Here is a 21,001-nt window from a genome sequence, read left to right on the forward strand (position 1 = left end):
CTTCCAGCCAACTTGACACAACCTTGGGAAGCATTGCAGTCAACATGGGCCAGCATCCCAGAGTCCATGCCCCGATGAATTGAGACTGTTCTGAGGGAAAAGGGGGGGGGGGGGGGGGGGGGGGGTACAACGCAATTAGGAAGGTGTTCCTAATGTTTAGTATACTCAGTGTATATAGAATAAACACTGAAGCGGAATATAAGCAAAATGTGTTTTATTATTAAAAAGGTCCAATGCAGCCGTTTTCATCTCAATACCAAAATAATTTCTGGGTAACAATTAAGTACTTTACTGTGATTGTTTTTAATTAAAATGGTCAAAAAGAAACAAAAATAGATTCTTAGCAAAGAGCAATTTTTCAAGCAAGAATTTTGATAGGACTGTCTGGGAGTGTTCTGAGTGGGGAAAACTGAAAACTAGCTGTTATTGGCAGAGAGGATTGGAACTCTTGCTTATTGGTCTATTAACTAATTTACTGCCTGGTGATGTTATCAGGCAGGCCAAGACTCTATCCCACCAAAACAGGCAGAAATTTCAGGTGGTCTTTTCAAACACCTCTTACACTAAAAGGGCATTATCATCATTTTCAAAATTTCACAGTATTATTCCAACCACATAGTGTGGAAATATATATAAAACACAGGAAAATAACGCTTTGACTGCACTGGGCCTAAATGTTCTTTCTTTAAAAAATCTAATCTAGTTACAGCATAGGAGGAAACCACAGAAAACCCAAGACAAAGGAAAACGTAATGATCGGACAGACAGCGCGGACAGACGCCAACATCTCACATACAACAGTGCTTAAAAAAGAAAATACCTGTATGTACAACATCAGCGTCTGTAAGCAGGAAAATCCAGTCAACCCCACCCACAGAGTTCATTGCAGTCAATTATCAACACCACAGACTGTTTTGGTACTTTTTGTAACCCTAGAGAGCATTGATTGTCACAACTTTTCATAACTTTGTACTGTACAACATTCAGATTGTCAACACAGAGAGCCCTTTGGTTGACATAAGACTGATGCCTGGGCACACGTTCTAAAAAGTAGCCTAACCTAAGCAGCATAACCTAACGAAGCAGGCGTAAAATAAATGCCTGAGCGGCGTTTCTTTCTGGACCTTTTGAGAAGGAAAAAATGATGGGAGGTTCTCTTCTGCACTGTTGAAACAATTCCGTAAATGTGGAGGAGTTAAGATGGAGTGTCACCTTGTTAATGTCCAAAAGCGGAAGTCACGTCACAGACTCTCCATTTCCCCTGAAATTAGCATTAAAGCTTGTCCTCAGATGCTGAGCTAGAGTTCAGATGGTCTGTTGCTCACTCCAGCTCCAGTGAAAAAAATACAAGTCATTTAGCCACGATAGCGCTCAGGATAAATATTGGTTTACTTACACTAGCATTTGCAGGCTATCATGGCCATTCAGAGACCCTGACGTCTCAGGTCCTTAACAAAACTGGGACACCCAATAAAAAGAGCACAGACACCAGTCTGACCAAAGACCAAGAGCTAGGAGCGGAGCACCAGAATTGTAAATGCATAGAAGTAGGGAGGAAAACACCGGTGTTCAGTCACAATTTGCGTCACGAAATAACTGGGTTAGGAGAGGTCCCAGAGGACCTGATTGAGACCAAATGACCAAATTAACTGGACAGGAGTGTGTGAATCTAACCAACTGATCTCTACTGCTTGACTGTTGAATAAGGCTAGAGGCATGTCCGCTGTACAAAGGGAAGAAGAACCAAAGCACATACAACACAATGTTTAAATGACACAGGATAGAGATATTTATAGAGACCATCATTTGCATCGGGGCAAACCACTTTGAGTCCAAAACAGAGAAAGTATCATCATCAATGCTGCGCTGATTATATGGAATGCTTAAAAAAAAACATATCAGCTTTTCGGAAAAAAATTTCACCGACATATGAGCTTCCTGTTATTTGATTTCATATACTTTGTATATTATCCCTCGTGTTTTCCATATGTAAATAACAAACAAATGTGCCTTTTTATACAGAATTTAGAAATTCACAAAATAAATACATTTGTGGCCTTAAATTGAATCTCAATAGTATATTATTATTTTATATATATTTATATATATTCCATTTCATATAAACAGGATTAAAGGCCTTAATGGGAAGATAGGAGGCTAGTAAAATCTATTTTATTTTTCCTCCGTATTTTCTCTCGCTCTCTCTCTCTCTCTCTCCCTGCATCAAGTCTGCAGCTATATACAAACAGGTTTGTGATTGGACTGTCCAAGGGGACAGGAAATGCCCATTTCCATAGTAACACATTGCTGTAAGGCGATGAGTAATGGAGGGGAAAGCACACCTTATCGACAACCTTATAATATGGGGAGATATGGAGGAAACTCCGGATAAGTCACAATCGTTTGAGTCAAAACAATCTGAACCGTCATTTTTTTCCCCCTCACAGACTTTTCCAATCAAGAGTTTGAACTGTTTTACCTTTACGTATAAGGCACTCTTCCATTAAAGGTCAGTAAGGTGCGTTTCCGTCATTCTTCCTTAAAAAAAAAGTGGAGACGGCATGTAGAAATGACACATTTTCTGCTCATCAAGTCTGATTTCATTGCATTCTCCCACATGAGTTCCCATCTCCTGTTTTTGGTTTGCTGTTTTTGTCTGTTAGCATTGACACAAGTCTGATGAGATGTACTGGTAGGTAGAACATTTACTAATCTAACTGGCACATGTGGTGGGGTAGATCCCTGGTTATCCAATGGCTGTTCTCCTGGTGGGGACAGGTTTGGGAAGGGGGCGGGTCTACTGACAGTAGCAAGGTAGGTAGGTAGATTGATCCGAGTGAGGGCCTATCGAACTATGGAGCCTTCAACAACACATCACAAAACAATCCCTTGATGTTGAAATTTGGGCACGTGATCACAACATCAATGAGTAAGCAAAAACATCCGGCAGGGGCCAACGTTTGGTCTCTGTTTGTCGCTCCACATTTAAAAATCCAGCGCTTTTCAAAATAAGATTATCAACGGGATAAGAACAAGGAAACTTTGTTAAAAAGACATTGTACCACTTTTCAACCTCATATTCATCATCTCCAGCACCATACCAGTGTCTAGATATGTGAAAACAGCATGTTTCTATGATCTGTGGTTAAAAAGATAAGAAGAAAGGTCCTAAATGTGTTAACTTTTGATGATGTTGGGTAGAACCCTTTAACTTTATATTTGTTTCCACAAAACGTACAAATGCGCCATTTTCACATATGTAGACAATGGTATTGTGCTGGAGACAATGAAAATGAGGTTGAAAAGTGATGGAATTGCCCTTTGGGTAGTCTTTCTTTATGTTGATTCCATAGTCCAGCTTAGATGGAGAGTCCAGGCCTATTAGCTGGTTGGCATTTTTTTGTCATGAATCTTGCCCTGGAGGCAGCTCTGCAGAGTGGGCACTAGCTGGAACAGCCACGAAGTCGTAAAATCAGATTTTAAACCTAACCTTAACCTGATGGACTACATAGTTATCCATTGGATGGTTCTCCCATCGATCAGATTCCCGCCTATAAATATCTGAACATTTGGATTGACAAAAACATACGAATGAGATAGTTTAAAAAAGTGGTTTTTCTAACTAGATCTTGCCTCTCCCTAAATAGCAGGAAGCAGATTGTACAGTCAACTTTCCTGACAGTTCTTGACTATGGTGACACCATTTACCAGATTGCCGCAGCCACTACTCTTAAACCTGTGAATGCTGTCTACCATAGTGCCATTCATTTTTTTTTCATAGGTGACAGTTTTATTACTCATCACTGCATCCTGTATCAAAAGGTTGGCTGGTCCTCATTAACGTCCCATATATCACTTCATTACTACCTTCTTGTTTACAAAGCTCTACTACACAAGCTTCCAACTTACCTCACTTCGTTGTTAAAGTATAAAACATGATATAAAGTTTAAATCAGGAGATACCAAACTCTTGAGGTTCCTTGTGGTCTCCACAGAACTAAGTAAATCCTCTTTTAGTTTTAATACACCTCATTGCTGGAACCAACTTCACAATACATTACAATTGGATGTTGTAGTGCCGCTCGGGCAATTGCAAATATTAAATTGGGGAACTTCTTACTAAGGAATGTAACTGTTTTTCTTGAATATTTGTGTTGTGCTGTATTTTAGTTTGTTTTACATTGTATCTGATTTCAATTCGATTTTGTCTTATGAATAGTATGTGCATGGCTCCCTTGTTAAAGAAACCCTGGTCTCAATGGTGACTCCCTGTTCAAATAAAGGTAAAATAAAAACCTAATCTTAACCACACTGCTAATCCTAATGTCTAACCCTAAATTATGATCAAAAAGCTCATTTTTGTCTTCCTTAATTTTTATGATAGAGCCAATTTGGACTTTTCAGCTGGCCCATCTAGCGGAAATCACTCAGTTCTGCCTCCAGGACAAGACTCATGACAATAAAGGTTAGCTTGTGGTCTACTAGACCTCTGTGGGTTCTGCCTTGATCTGGATGAAGGAGGCTGGGAGGTGGACGGTGATCTCTGGCAGCTCCTGGAGCCCCTTGACCCCCACCATGTGCTCCGGTTGCAGGGCCATCTCCCCGCGCACCTCTAGCTCCTCCACGGGGGTCAGGCCCTCACTGGGGCTGCTTCCCTGGGAAAAGTATCCGTTCACTGGAGACTCGCTTCCAATCTCCCCCTGGCTCGGTCCAAGGCTTTGGTTCTTCCCGATGATCACAGTCCTGTAGGTGAGCTCTGCTTCCCCTGCCTCCATCTCCTCCTTGCCAAACGACGGGTCTCCATTAACCATTGACTGCAGGTAGTAGGGGTCCAGCATCTCCTCCTTGATGCCGTGCAGGCCATGGAGGAGCTCGCCACCGCTGGAGGACTTGAGGACCGTAGCAATGACGGTACCAGGCTGCTGGGCCACCATGGTCTGACCGGTGGCCGCGTTGAGAGTGACCATGCGGGGAAGGCCGTTGAGGGAGGCCGTGGTGGAGCTGAGGACCCCCGTGGTGGTAGTGGAGCCCAGGCTGGTGACAAGGAACTGGGGGTGCTGATGGTGATCCTGGAGGCTGCCCGTCCCGGTGGCCAGGGAGGCCGTCTGGATGGTGAGGACATCCTTGCCCCCCGCCGTGGTAGAGGGGACGGTGTGGAGGATGACCCTGGGCTGGGAGGAGTGGCTGGACGAGTCACCGTTGGACAGGAGGGGCTGCAGCTGGCCGGAAGACGTCAGGACCATGGGGACGGAGGTAGGCATGTTGATGGTCCTGAGGAGAGAGAGAGGAGATCAGCTCAATCAATCAACCAATTAAATGTATTTTATAAAACCCTTTCTATATCAGCAGTTGACACAAAGTGCTTTACAGTCAGGTTCAGACACACACTTTTAATAGAACACTATTCTAGTATGATATAGTTAAGCAATAAAGCCAGAGGGGGTGTTGTATATGGCCAATATGCAACGCGGCATGCCTGGATACAGCCCTTAGCCGTGTTATATTGGCCATATACCACCAACCCCTGAGGTGCCTTATTGCTATTATAAACTGGTTACCAACGTAATTAGAGGAGTAAAAATAAATGTTTTGTCAAACTTTCAGGCAATCAGCATTCAGGGCTCAAACCACCCAGTTTATAATATAGTATAGAACATATCTTTAGGCATAAAATTAGCTTTATGTTACATACTGGCATTATATATGAGCTTTCAAAATCTGTGTGTGTGTATGGATATGCATGTGCATGTATGAATGTGCGTGTGTGTACGTATGCCAGGTTGCCATCTATCTCTCACCTCAAAGTGTGTGTGGAGGCCGGCACAGCCGCCCTCTGGTTGGGCTGCAGCACGTGGACCGTCTGGATCATGTGTTCTGCCTGTTTACCATTGACCTCATGGTACAGCCCTCCATCCATATCAATGGGCTCTCTCTTCACTTGTTTTACCGATATAGGACGGTGCCCATGGGCATGGATTTTACCCTGCCCCCCTCTGGAGCCTCCCCGGCCGTGGTGGCTGGGGCGCTGGCCCCCGTAGCCAGAGGTGAGGTCGGGGCATGGGTCCTCGTCGTCAATCACCACTAGGTCAGGAGGCATGTCTTTAAACTGGTAGACCAGCCGCTGACCCTCCACCTTAGCCAGGATACCACGCTGGTAGTAATACCTTAGGTAGGGACAGGTAAGGTAAGATGTTTGTGGCATTGAATAAACATGAAGTTTCAGCACTTTTCACCATTGACTTCAATGGAGAACTTTCCTTTCTACCCTGCCAGCCTGCATTTTGAATGATCATGACCGTGGCTTGAATAAGGTCCACTTTGAATAAAGTGTCAGTGAATATTTATTTTATGCCTTGGTCCTTGATAATGTTGACCTGAGAGATGTGACTTAAACTCCTGGTACAAAGGATGTTTGGGGTCTGAGTGCCTTGCTCGCTGTATTCAATATTTTTCTCAGTTATGTTTCATAACAGACACTGATGTTATAATACTGCCTTCAAGAGGAGAAGGGGATGCAGGTGAGATAAGATTGTATTATGTCGGTACAACACAACATACTGCAGTTTGTTGTCTATATTATCTAGAAGCACCTACTTCATTTTCCATTTAGCTATTTACTGCAAAAAGGCCACAGACATTTAGCTATTTACTGCAAAAAGGCCACAGATATTTAGCTATTTACTGCAAAAAGGCCACAGACATTTAGCTATTTACTGCAAAAAGGCCACAGACATTTAGCTATTTACTGCAAAAAGGCCACAGACATTTAGCTATTTACTGCAACAGGGCCACAGACATTTAGCTATTTACTGCAACAAGGCCACAGACATTTAGCTATTTACTGCAACAGGGGCACAGACATTTAACTATTTACTGCAATAGGGCCACAGACATTTAACTATTTACTGCAACAGGGCCACAGACATTTAACTTTTTACTGCAACAGGGCCACAGACATTTAACTATTTACTGCAACAGGGCCACAGACATTTAACAATTTACTGCAACAGGGCCACAGACATTTAACTTTTTACTGCAACAGGGCCACAGACATTGAACTATTTATTGCAACAGGGCCGCAGACATTGAACTATTTATTGCAACAGGGCCGCAGACATTGAACTATTTATTGCAACAGGGCCACAGACATTTAACTATTTATTGCAACAGGGCCACAGACATTTAACTATTTACTGCAACAGGGCCGCAGACATTGAACTATTTATTGCAACAGGGCCGCAGACATTGAACTATTTATTGCAACAGGGCCACAGACATTTAACTATTTATTGCAACAGGGCCACAGACATTTAACTATTTACTGCAACAGGGCCGCAGACATTGAACTATTTATTGCAACAGGGTCACAGACATTTAACTATTTACTGCAACAGGGCCACAGACATTTTAGAGTGGTAGCCTTCGTAACTGTATGTCTGTGATGTCTGTGATGTACGCCAACACCATGTGTGTCATTCCTCTCACCTGAGTGCCCTACCCATGGTTTCATAGTTCATGTCAGGTTTGTTCTTGTGTTTGCCCCACAGTTTGGAAACAGCCTTGGAGTCCACCAGCTTAAAGATGCCCTTCTCCCTCTGTGTCCACTTGATGTACTTGGGACAGGTGTTCTTGTCCTGCAACAGGGCCAGGAGGAACTCCCATAGGTAGATGGTATTCCCTACATGGGGGGAGAAAGGAGCAATTCACAGTTTTAACTAATACAGTACATGTCAGTCTAATACAGTACATGTTAGTCTAATACAGTACATGTCAGTCTAATACAGTACATGTCAGTCTAATACAGTACATGTTAGTCTAATACAGTACATGTCAGTCTAATACAGTACGTGTCAGTCTAATACAGTACATGTCAGTCTAATACAGTACATGTCAGTCTAATACAGTACATGTCAGTCTAATACAGTACATGTCAGTCTAATACAGTACATGTCAGTCTAATACAGTACGTGTCAGTCTAATACAGTACATGTCAGTCTAATACAATACATGTCAGTCTAATACAGTACATGTCAGTCTAATACAGTACATGTCAGTCTAATACAGTACATGTCAGTCTAATACAGTACGTGTCAGTCTAATACAGTACGTGTCAGTCTAATACAGTACATGTCAGTCTAATACAATACGTGTCAGTCTAATACAGTACGTGTCAGTCTAATACAGTACATGTCAGTCTAATACAGTACATGTCAGTCTAATACAGTACATGTCAGTCTAATACAGTACGTGTCAGTCTAATACAGTACGTGTCAGTCTAATACAGTACGTGTCAGTCTAATACAGTACATGTCAGTCTAATACAATACATGTCAGTCTAATACAGTACGTGTCAGTCTAATACAGTACATGTCAGTCTAATACAGTACATGTCAGTCTAATACAGTACATGTCAGTCTAATACAGTACATGTCAGTCTAATACAGTACGTGTCAGTCTAATACAGTACATGTCAGTCTAATACAGTACATGTCAGTCTAATACAGTACGTGTCAGTCTAATACAGTACGTGTCAGTCTAATACAGTACGTGTCTCAGTCTAATACAGTACGTGTCAGTCTAATACAGTACATGTCAGTCTAATACAGTACGTGTCAGTCTAATACAGTACATGTCAGTCTAATACAGTACATGTCAGTCTAATACAGTACATGTCAGTCTAATACAGTACATGTCAGTCTAATACAGTACATGTCAGTCTAATACAGTACATGTCAGTCTAATACAGTACGTGTGAGCTTGTAGTTCTGCTACACCTGTCCATAACTCATTTAGCATTGCAGATTTTACTTAAACAGAAATAGGCAGAGATGTAATTGCAGTATTCCCTCCTCATAACCTAAATAAATAAATGTGCCATTCTCGTCTGGTGTGTATGTACCTAGGCTTGGAAAATAAATGCATTGGATGGGGCTCTGGCAGTTGATGACTCTTGTTTGAGAAACAGTTAGGCCAGAATGAGTTAAAAACAGCAACCCCTCCAGCAGCCACCGTGACAACATAATGTATATGTGTGCGGCTGAACCAACCCCCTCTCCCTATCTCTATGTGACGTGGAAGGGGACACACACAAGGAGAGGGGAAAGGGGTTTTATCAGTAGTTCATCAATGTACCCTCAGCGCGCAATCACTTATTTCCCAGGGAAACACAGCACGTTGAGAGCAGCTAGTCAATTAGCAGGCTGAGGTCCAACCCAACTGGACTACAGGGGCTGCTGGTTGCCGGTTGCTGATTGCACCACTCTACAAGCAGAAACATGCACAGTAGCTTACAGAAGGAACCAGGAGATACCTTGATTTCAATTGGCTGTTTTTTCAATAAACAAGCTGATTGAGAAGGGCCCAGGAGAGAACTTGATTTCGATTGGCTATTTTTTCAAGAAGAAAGCTGATTGAGAAGGACCCAAGAGAGACCTTGATTGGCTTCTTTTTGAGAGCTGAGCTGGTTGAGATGAACGCTCACCTTTGCCCTCCTTGCTCTTCTTCTTGAGTGGCAGGTTGGGAGTGGTAATGGGGGAGCAGGGACGCACCGGCCGAGGCTTGCGCACTAAGACAGGAAAAGGGTAAAGGTCAACACTGTGACACCCAATTAAGCACATCCCTGTTATTGACTGAATAAAAAAAATGTCAGCACTGTATTATGAACAATTTGATAATATTAAGGCTATAAGCTATGGTTAATAAGGCTATAAACTATGGTTAATAAGGCAATAAGCTATGGTTAATAAGGCAATAAGCTATGGTTAATAAGGCTATAAGCTATGGTTAATAAGGCTGTAAACTATGGTTAATAAGGCTATACGCTATGGTTAATAAGGTTATACGCTATGGTTAATAAGGCTGTAAACTATGGTTAATAAGGCTGCAAACTATGGTTAATAAGGCTATAAACTATGGTTAATAAGGCTGCAAACTATGGTTAATAAGGCTATAAACTATGGTTAATAAGGCTGTAAGCTATGGTTAATAAGGCTATAAGCTATGGTTAATTAGGCTGTAAACTATGGTTAATAAAGCTATTAAGGCTATAAGCTATGGTTAATAAGGCTATAAACTGTGGTTAATAAGGCTATAATAAGATATGGTTAATAAGGCTAGAAACTGTGGTTAATAAGGCTATAAGCTATGGTTAATAAGGTTTCCAAGGTACTCCTGTGTAACGCTTAAACGCATATCTCTTCGAAACATGAGAGTAAGTGGAACATCTTCATATAGAAGATTAAAAACAAGACTAAATCATGTGTTGTAACACTGCTCCCTACATTCCAGTAGAACCCCTGCAGTACCTTTGGTTTTCCTCTGTGGTTTGGACACGCTCTTCTGAGGGATCTCGTCCATGGAGGATGTTTCATCGTCCAGCGATACATCCATGCAGCCGTTGGGCTCCGGCCGCAGGTGGATGTAGGTGTAGTCAGACTCCAACATGGTCCCGTACGTATGAACTACAACAACAAGAGAAAACAGTAGTACACTCAATATGACTCCCAGTTCTGTAATATTATTGTGAGACTGAACTAAAGCAACAGCCAGAGATAATGACAGGAGTTAGTGGAAATACTACAAATGAAACCGCATACAAATTAAACTGAATACAAATAGCCTTCATCAAAAATGTGCAGGTTTTAACCATATGTTTTGAAAGGGATAAATCAAATCAAAATGTAATTATCACCTCCACAGGATAAAACAGGTGTAAACAGTATGGTAAAATGCTTACTTACAAGCTCTTCCTCAACAATGCAGTACTCAATATCAAAGGTAAAGAAATTGAAAATCCAGAATAGAATCTTGAAAAGAGCACGGAATCAATACTAGGTCAGATAAAATAAAACCCACAAGATAATTGCTCTGGGGTAGAAGTTGGATTCAGTTAATACACATGTGGTACCAACATATACAAAAAATACTCCTTCCCCTAACCTCCTCCTAGAGAGAAGCAACAACAGAACAGAATTCGTACTCATGCGTTTCTCATCCAGAATGTTGTTTGGTGACTCCATGTTAAGAAGGGCTGCCGCAGCCTCATTGGTCTCCATGTTATCCTCTGTGCCCGATACCGTCGTTTCTACTGGCCAATCAGACAGGGATTGTCATCAGAACAAGAAACAGACAGCTTTAGAGACAATCTTGAAAGGATATTACAATCAATAAGGGTGAATTCTAGGTAATTTAGATAATACCAGGCCCTGTCCGGAATCAACTCCTAGCTCTTACCCCCTAGGCATGCATGCTTGTGTAAAGTATCATGCCCTCCTCCCCCTCACCTGAGAGGCCCACGTCTCCGACCATAATGGGCTCCTCCATCACATGTACAGTGTTGTCCACCATAATGCCGTTGGTCACCTCATCCGACTCCATGCCCGAGTAGACCTGCATGAGGTCAGCAGCGGGCACCTGTTCCACGATGACTGCTGGGAACACGGACGGATCATCCAGCTGGACACACAGAGAGGCCAACAGAAGACAGAGACCACAGTTGTTAGACCACAGACTTAGACCACAGACGTTAGACCACAGACGTTAGACCACAGACGTTAGACCACAGACGTTAGACCACAGGCGTTAGACCACAGGCCACAGACGTTAGACCACAGATGTTAGACCACAGAATGACATGTCTTTTGCTTGGTTTTTATCGTATATCCTTTGTAAAGTTAATGTAGACTTATACACTGTGCTTTTACAGTTGCTCTGGTATATCTCACACATTGGCTTGATCCCTATGCAGCTGAACAAAAGGAACTACTTACACAGAGAGAAAGAAAGAGAGAGAGAAAAAGAAAGAGAGAGAAAGAAAGAGAGAGAGGAAAACAGACAGAGAGAGAGACAGAGAGAGAAAAACAGACAGAGAGAGAAAAACAGACAGAGAGAGAAAAACAGACAGAGAGAGAAAAACAGACAGAGAGAGAGAGACAGAGAGAGAAAAACAGACAGAGAGAGAAAAACAGACAGAGAGAGAGACAGAGAGAGAAAAACAGACAGAGAGGAAAACAGACAGAGAGAGACAGAGAGAAAAACAGACAGAGAGAGAAAAACAGACAGAGAGAGAGACAGAGAGAGAAAAACAGACAGAGAGAGGAAAACAAGACAGAGAGAGAGACAGAGAGAGAAAAACAGACAGAGAGACAGAGAGAAAAACAGACAGAGAGACAGACAGAGAGAGAGAGAGACAGAGAGAGGAAAACAGAGAGAGAGAGAGAGAGAGAGAGAGAGAGGAAAACAGACAGAGAGAGAGACAGAGAGAGAAAAACAAACAGAGAGAGACAGACAGACAGACAGACAGACAGACAGACAGACAGACAGACAGACAGACAGACAGACAGACAGACAGACAGACAGACAGACAGACAGACAGACAGACAACCCATATTTCTCATGTGACCAACATGGCCTCATCCTAACAAGAATTGACAAACTGCTGGTAATAACGCTACATATATATTTTTGAAGAATATCAGAATGCTTTTTCCCTACCACATCTCCGGATTCCAACCGCAAGCTCTGAACCGTTACATCGAATCATCGCAGCTAGCTAGCTGCTATCCGAGTAGCTGCTATCCGAGTGGCTACTCCTGGCTAACGTCTCTGTCCCGAAGCAAGCACCAGTTAGCCTGGAGCGAGCCTCGAGCTAGGCCCATCTCCTGGCTAGCCAAAGAGGTCCACCAGCCAATTCTTGGGCTACAATACCTCTTTTGTCAATTGGACTGGACCCTTTACTGCCGACAAGAAGCCCCGCCGATCCATCACTACTGGTCTGCCGACGTAACCGTCCGAGGTGGTTTCAATAGGCTCTTCCATTGCGACGTCGCCTGAGGCCCATCTGCTATCCCCAGCCCGCTAGCTGACTGAATCGCCGTGTCTCCAGCTCACCTAGCGTAGTAGCGACTACTGAATTGGCTCCCTGACTCATCTAGTGCTACTCATTGGACCCTATGATCACTCGGCTACACATGCCTCTCCCTAATGTCAATATGCCTTGTCTATTGCTGTTTTGGTTAGTGATTATTGTCTTATTTCACTGTAGAGCCCCCAGCCCTGCCCAATATGCCTTAGATAGCCCTTTTGTTCCATCCCCAACACATGCGGTGACCTCACCTGGCTTAACTGGTGCCTCTAGAGACAAAATCTCTCTCATCGTCACTCAATGCCTAGGTTTACCTCCACTGTACTCACATCCTACCATACCCTTGTCTGTACATTATGCCTTGAATCTATTCTTCCGCACCCAGAAATCTGCTCCTTTTACTCTCTGTTCCGAACACACTATAGGACCAGTTCTTATAGCCTTTAGCCGTACCCTTATCCTACTCTGTTCCTCTGGTGATGTAGAGGTTAACCCAGACCCTGCAGCCCCCAGCACCACTCCCATTCCCCAGGCGCTCTCATTTGTTGACATCTGTAACTGTAAAAACATTGGTTTCATGCATGTTAACATCAGAAGCCTCCTCCCTAAGTTTGTTTTATTCACTGCTTTAGCACACTCCACCAACCCTGATGTCCTAGCCGTGTCTGAATCATGGCTTAGGAAGTCCACCAAAAATCCTGAAATTTTCATCCGTAACTATAACATCTTCCAACAAGATTGGCAGTTCTAAGGGGGCGGAGTTGCAATCTACTGCAGAGATAGCCTGCAGAGTTCTGTCATACTATCCAGATCTGTGCCCAAACAATTCAAGTTTCTACTTCTATAAATCCACCTTTCCAGAAACAAGTCTCTCACCGTTGCCGCTTCTTATAGACCACCTTCAGCCCCCAGCTGTGCCCTGGACACCATATGTGAATTGATTGCCCCCCATCTATCCTCAGAGTTCGTACTGTTAGGTGACCTAAACTGGGATATGCTTAACACCCCGGACGTCCTACAATCTAAGCTAGATGCCCTCAATCTCAGACAAATTATCAAGGAACCTACCAGGTACAACCCTAAATCCATAACCATGGGCACCCTCTTAGATATCATCCTGACCAACTTGCCCTCTAAATACACCTCTGCTGTCTTCAAGCAGGATCACAGTGATCACTGCCTCATTGCCTGCGTGCGTAATGGGTTTGAGGTCAAACGACCACTCTTCATCACTGTCAAACGCTCCCTAAAACACTTCAGCGAGCAGGCCTTTCTAATTGATCTGGCCCGGGTATCCTGGAAGGATATTGACCTCATCCCATCAGTAGAGGATGCCTGGTTGCTCTTTAAAAGTGCTTTCCTCGCCATCTTAAATAAGCGTGCCCCATTCAAAAAAAATTCAACTAAGAACAGATATAGCCCTTGGTTCACCCCAGACTTGACTGCCCTTGACCAGCACAAAAACATCCTGTGGCTTCTGCATTAGCATCGAATAGCCCCCGCGATATGCAACTTTTCAGGCAAGTTAGGAACCAATATACTCAGTCAGTTAGGAAAGCTAAGGCTAGCTTTTTCAAAAATAAATTTGCATCCTGTAGCACTAATTCCAAAAAGTTTTGGGACACTGTAAAGTCCATGGAGAATAAGACCACCTCCTCCCAGCTGCCCACTGCACTGAGGCTAGGGGACACTGTCACCACCGATAAATCTATGATAATCGATCATTTCAATAAGCATTTTTCTACGTCTGGCCATGCTTTCCACCTGGCTACCTCTCCATGGCCAACAGCTCAGCACCCCCTGCAGCAACTTGCCCAAGCCCCCCCCCCCCCCCCCCCCCGCTTCTCCTTCACCCAAATCCAAAATCTGGATCCTACAAATCAGCTGGGCTAGACAATCTGGACCCTCTCTTTCTAAAATTATCTGCCGAAATTGTTGCAATCCCTATTACTAGCCTGTTCAACCTCTCTTTCGTATCGTCTGAGATCCCCAAAGATCGGAAAGCTGCCGCGGTCATCTAGACCCAAACTGTTACAGACCCATATCCATCCTGCCCTGCCTTTCTAAAATCTTTGAAAGCCAAGTTAATAAACAGATCACCGACCATTTCGAATCCCACCATACCTTCTACACTATGCAATCTGGTTTTCGAGCTGGTCATGGGTGCACCTCAGCCACGCTCAAGGTCCTAAACGATATCCTAACCGCCATCAATAAAAGACAGTACTGTGCAGCCGTCTTCATCAACCTTGCCAAGGCTTTCAACTCTGTCAATCACCGCATTCTTATTGGCAGACTCAATAGCCTTGGTTTCTCAAATGACTGCCTCACCTGGTTCACCAACTACTTCTCAGATAGAGTTCAGTGTGTCAAATTGGAGGGCCTGTTGTCCGGACTTCTGGCAGTCTCTATGGGGGTGCCACAGGGTTCAATGCTCTTCAAACGATTGCTGCCGTGCACCTGCCCGCCCGACTAGCATCACTACTCTGGACGGTTCTGACTTGGAATATGTGGACAACTACAAATACCTAGGTGCTGGTTAGACTGTAAACTCTACTTCCAGACTCACATTAAGCATCTCCAATCCCAAATTAAATCTAGAATCGGCTTCCTATTTTGCAACAAAGCATCCTTCACTCATGTTGCCAAACATACACTCGTAAAACTGACTATCCTACCGATCCTTGACTTCGGCGATGTAATTTACAAAATAGCCTCCAACACTCTACTCAACAAATTGGATGTAGTCACAGTGCCATCTGTTTTGTCACCGAAGCCACATATAATACCCACCACTGCGACCTGTATGCTCTCGTTGGCTGGCCCTCGCTTCATACTCGTCGCCAAACCCACTGGCTCCAGGTCATCTACAAGACCCTGCTAGGTAAAGCCCCCCCTTATCTCAGCTCGCTGGTCACCATAGCAGCACCCACCCGTAGCACGCGCTCCAGCAGGTATATTACACTGGTCATCCCCAAAGCCAACTCCTCCTTTGGCCGCCTCTCCTTCCAGTTCTCTGCTGCCAATGACTGGAACGAACTACAAAAATCTCTGAAACTGGAAACACTTATCTCCCTCACTAGCTTTAAGCACCAGCTGTCAGAGCAGCTCACAGATTACTGCAGCTGTACATAGCCATTCTATAATTTAGCCCAAACAACTACCTCTTCCCCTACTGTATTTATTTATTTTGCTCCTTTGCACCCCATTATCTCTATTTCTACTTTGCACATTCTTCCACTGCAAATCTACCATTCCAGTGTTTTACTTGCTATATTGTATTTACCTCGCCACCATGGCCTTTTCTTGCCTTTACCTCCCTTATCTCACCTCATTTGCTCAAATTGTATATAGACTTATTTTTCTACTGTATTATAGACTGTATATTTGTTTTACTCCATGTGTTGTTGTATGTGTCGAACTGCTTTGCTTTATCTTGGCCAGGTCGCAATTGTAAATGAGAACTTGTTCTCAACTTGTTCTCTGGTTAAATAAAGGTGGAAAAATATATATATATATATATTTGTCGCCAAACCCACTGGCTCCAGGTCATCTAAGTCTTTGCAAGGTAAAGCCCCGCCTTATCTCAGCTCACTGGTCACCATAGCAGCACCCACCCGTAGCACGCGCTCCAGCAGGTATATTACACTCGTCATCCCCAAAGCCAACTCCTCCATTGGCCGCCTTTCCTTCCAGTTCTCTGCTGCCAATGACTGGAACGAATTGCAAAAATCACTCAAGCTGGAGTCTCATATCTCCCTCACTGACTTTAAGCATCAGCTTACCGATCATTGCACCTGTACACAGCACATCTGTAAATAGCCCACCCAACTACCTCATCCCCATATTGTTATTAATTTTTTGTTCCTTTGCACCCCAGTATCTCTACTTGCCATTCATCTTCTGCACATCTATCACTCCAGTGTTTAATTGCTAAATTGTAATTATTTCGCCACTATGGCCTATTTATTGCCTTACATCCCTAATCATTCTACATTTGCACACACTGTATATCCATACTTTCTATTGTGTTATTGACTGTACGTTTGTTTATCCCATGTGTAACTTCTTTATCTAGGCCAGGTCGCAGTTGTAAATGAGAACTTGTTCTCAACTGGTCTACGTGGTTAAATAAAGGTGAAATTATTATTTATTTTTTTATAAATAAATGACCAGTTAACCCATTCACTCCTACAGTATCATACCTCATGAACACTGTCAACCCATTCACTCCTTTCATACCTCATACCCCTGTGTCTTGTTACTGGGGATTCCAGACACGCTCCCTCATTTCCAGCACAACATTTCTGAACATGGGAAGAGGAAATTACCAAAGCTCTGGCCAAACTGAGTACACTTGAGTATAAAAAAAACATTAAGAACACCTGCTCTTTCCACGACATAGACTGACCAGGTGAATGCTATGATCCCTTATTGATGGAACTTGTTAAATCCACTTCAATCAGTGTAGATGAAGGGGAGGAGACAGGTTAAAGAAGGATTCCTTGAGACAATTGAGAAATGGATTGTGCATGTGTGCCATTCAGAGTGTGAATAAGCAAGACAAAATATTTAAGTGCCTTTGAATGGGGTATGGTACTAGGTGACAGGCGCGCCGGTTTGTGTCAAGGACTGCAATGCTGCTGGGTTTTTCATGCTCAACAGTTTCCCGTGTGTATCAAGAATGGTCCAACACCCAAAGGATATCCAGCCAAATGTTTTATTTTATTTAACCTTAATTTAACTTGACAAGTCAGTTAAGAACAAATTCTTATTTTGCAATGACGGCCTACCCTGGCCAAACCCTCCTCCAACCTGGACGACGCTGGGTCAATTATGCGCCGCCCTATGGGTCTCCCGATCACGGCCGGTTGTGATACAGTCTGGGATCAAACCAGGGTCTGTAGTGACGCCTCTAGAACTGAGATGCAAAGCCTTAGACCGCTGCGCCACTCGGGAGCCCAACTGTGGGAATCATTGGAGTCAACATGGGCCAGCATCCCTGTGGAAAGCTTTCGACACCTTATAGAGTCCATGCCCCAACGAATTGAGGCTGTTCTGAGGGCAAATGGGGGGGGAGCAACTAAATATTAGGGAGGTGTTCTTAACGTTTGGTATGCTCAGTGTGTAAGAAACTGTAGCGTATGGCAACCAAGCCCACCTGGCAACCCTTTGAACACTGACCGCTTCCACCAGTGTTTCTCCCAGCTTATTTTCCAGGCAGGTTGCAAGCAAACATCCAGTGTCTATTTAAATACATATCGCCCTATACAATGGTAGGGGAAACACTGTCTACAGTAGGTCTACCCATGTGACATGGCAGTTATCCTGACAGGACATGTGGCAGTTATCCAGACAGGACATGTGGACACAACAAGCTTCTCTCATTTCTCATTGCGTGAGGTCCTTGTGGAGTAAACAAACAGTTTTATTTTCCTTCAGCACACTGTTATATTGCTGTCTTCAACAGTACCATAACATGAAGCAGTGTGGATGGCACCTCTTTCCGTGAGTTTTTTCCCATTAAGTGGGTGGTTCCACAAAATGAGTGTCTTTTGCGCCCCTTTGATATCTTAAGTATAAATTGTGCACAAATATTGAAAAGCATGTTATATTCAATAATGTGCCCTTCAATACAGACCACATTGAGAATTCAATAAATCAAAAAAATGTATATGAATAAAGACTTAAGTGCCAAAATGTCCCTCCGTGCACTTCTGTGACTTCCAGGAATTTTAACCCACTTAACGCCAAAATGTCTCCACATTTTTATCATCATTGTAAAGCTCTAATTATTTGTTTTATTTTGACAAAGTCATTTCTAAAGATTATTATTTATTTTATGTGATTAGTGATGAATTTTAAGATAGGTTTTTTTTGTTTCTCATTTTAAGGTCAATCTTGCTACATGAACTGAACTCTCGTTTTTAATATGATGAAAATATTCCCTTTTAAATACTATTTTCAAAATAAATATTGAACATCTAATAGCCAAATCATGGTGTAAAAGCAGGTGAGCTGGTTCTACTCTATTTGTAAATTTTCTGGTGTTTTGTGGTGGAAATGTTTATTTTTTATTGTGAAGCTTCAGCTTGCATTCAAATGCCCATCTCAGCTGCACACAACAAGCTTCCATTCCCCCTGTCACAAGGGGATTCATGGTTGATTTAAGATGACATCGTCAACCCTGTTACTTTATTTGGCACTAAATAGGCACTTACTATAGTCATTTTCTATGAAATGGGAAAACTGTTATTTTATTAGGTTGAACATGTGCTCTTTATGACAGAATGTTAAAATGAGGTAAAATCAAAAGTTTTTTTTCACCAAGTTACAAATCTCAAAAGGCACCGAATTTGTGGCATGACCCATGCCCTAAAAGCTCCAGTCCCGGCTTGAAAAAAAACATGGAGCAGGCAGGACTCCTAGCTTGCAGGTCTTTTACTTCAGGTTAAGCTATTCTAAATATCAAACAAACAAAAATGCTCTAATGAAATGGTGCAAAGTATTATAGCCTGATTACACTCTCATAGCCAGAGGAAACAAATGAATTCAGTAGCAGTTTCTGAAAATAACCAAGAGATGGCAGCAGACTACAGCTCATTGCCTGATTATCATATGATCTGGGATGCTTTGTCCTGCCCAAACAGTTCATTCAAGTTCTCAATCATTAGAAAACAATTAGTGGCCAAATACTTAGCCATACTGAAAGGAAGTAACAACATTTTTACTTAAACTTCCAAATCGGTTTTAATGGAATAGCCTAACAACGTTCAGAGTTGTAGGACTTTACCTTTACCCTTGAGATAGTCTTTGTTATGTTGTGGAACATTATAAGGGTTCTGCTTTTTTGGTAATTCTTGTCCAATTTAGTAATTATATTTCTATGGGTTAGACTTCTCTCTCTCTTCTAAAGCACTAGTTTCCATTGTTGTGGTTGAACCCCGGGAACTCCAGCTTTTAGCCCACGGAGGGACTAGGGAGTCCAAGGCGACATTCACTCAATGCTACACTTTAACCAGAGAACTAACAGTACACTAACAGCACAATGCCACACACAACTGCTTTAGGTTGAATCATTAATTACCATAAAATTAAACTATGTGAACATAGCTATGAGTTCAGGGACTGTTCTAGTAACTTCACAGACAATATCTGCATTTTCAGAACAGAGTCCATGCAAAATGATTTTCCATGATGTCAGCACTAATGGTCAACAGTGGGCCACGAGACCACTTGGGAAGTATAAAATAAAGGGTGCTGTTGTTGTGTGCTTGACTGTAAAAGATGAAATGTCATTGACGTAATGCTCTCAGACTATAGCAGCATCTCAGTCAGTAGGGAGCCCCATCTGGATTCACTGATGTGAGTGAGTCCGTGAGCACACGTGTGTATCCAGACATGAAGAGAGCACCAGTGAGTCTGCTGAGTTCACTGCAGTGTATTAAACCCCACACTGTCTCCCCTCCATAGCAGGACCAGACCATGACAGACTGAATCCCACACAGAATCTGCTGACGGGGCAGAAGATGTCTGTGTCTGTCTACTGTTGTTGTTTTGACGTAAATGGGGCTCAGTTGCACCTGGAGGGTTTGTCACAAAGCAGGATCAAATAGTTAGCCAGCTAGATAGCTTTCGCGCATACAGTGCATTCAAAAGTATTCAGACCCCTTCACTTGTTCCACATTTTATTATGTTACAGCCTTATTCTAAAATGAATTAAATAATTTCCCCCCCTCATCAATCTACACACAATACCCCATAATGACAAAGCAAAAACATTTTTGCAAATGTATAAAAAAATTACAACTGAAATATTACATTTACATAAGACCCTTCACTCAGTACTTTGTTGAATCACCATTGGCAGCGATTACAGCCTCTAGTCTTCTTGGGTATGACGCTACAAGCTTGGCACACCTGTATTTGGGGAGTTTCTCCCATTCCTCTCTGCAGATACTCTCAAGCTCTGTCAGGTTGGATGGGGAGCGTCGCTACACAGCTATTTTCAGGTCTCTCCAGAGATGTTCGATCGGGTTCAAGTCCGGGCTCTGGCTGGGCCACTCAAGGACATTCAGAGGCTTGTCCCGAAGCCACTCCTGTGTTGTGTTGGCTATGTGCTTAGGGTCATTGTCCTGT

The 21,001-nt window shown here is 43.0% G+C and overlaps 1 protein-coding gene across 1 annotated transcript in view; it reads right to left on the reverse strand.

The window, feature by feature from the left end:
* Window positions 1–386: 386 nt before the first annotated feature.
* Window positions 387–21,001, reverse strand: part of LOC120048003 (ETS-related transcription factor Elf-1-like) — a 76,251-nt gene continuing 55,636 nt past the window's right edge. The window contains exons 3-9 of the mRNA XM_038993660.1: window positions 11,283–11,454; window positions 10,979–11,083; window positions 10,305–10,460; window positions 9,482–9,565; window positions 7,486–7,678; window positions 5,799–6,164; window positions 387–5,271 (exon numbers count right to left, since the gene is read on the reverse strand). Of these exons, the coding sequence (XP_038849588.1) occupies window positions 4,482–5,271; window positions 5,799–6,164; window positions 7,486–7,678; window positions 9,482–9,565; window positions 10,305–10,460; window positions 10,979–11,083; window positions 11,283–11,454 (1,866 nt within the window). The 3' untranslated portion in view covers window positions 387–4,481. The remainder of the gene's footprint in view (window positions 5,272–5,798; window positions 6,165–7,485; window positions 7,679–9,481; window positions 9,566–10,304; window positions 10,461–10,978; window positions 11,084–11,282; window positions 11,455–21,001) is intronic.

This window comes from Salvelinus namaycush, chromosome 5, assembly GCF_016432855.1.
Source record: "Salvelinus namaycush isolate Seneca chromosome 5, SaNama_1.0, whole genome shotgun sequence".
NCBI lineage: Eukaryota > Metazoa > Chordata > Actinopteri > Salmoniformes > Salmonidae > Salvelinus > Salvelinus namaycush.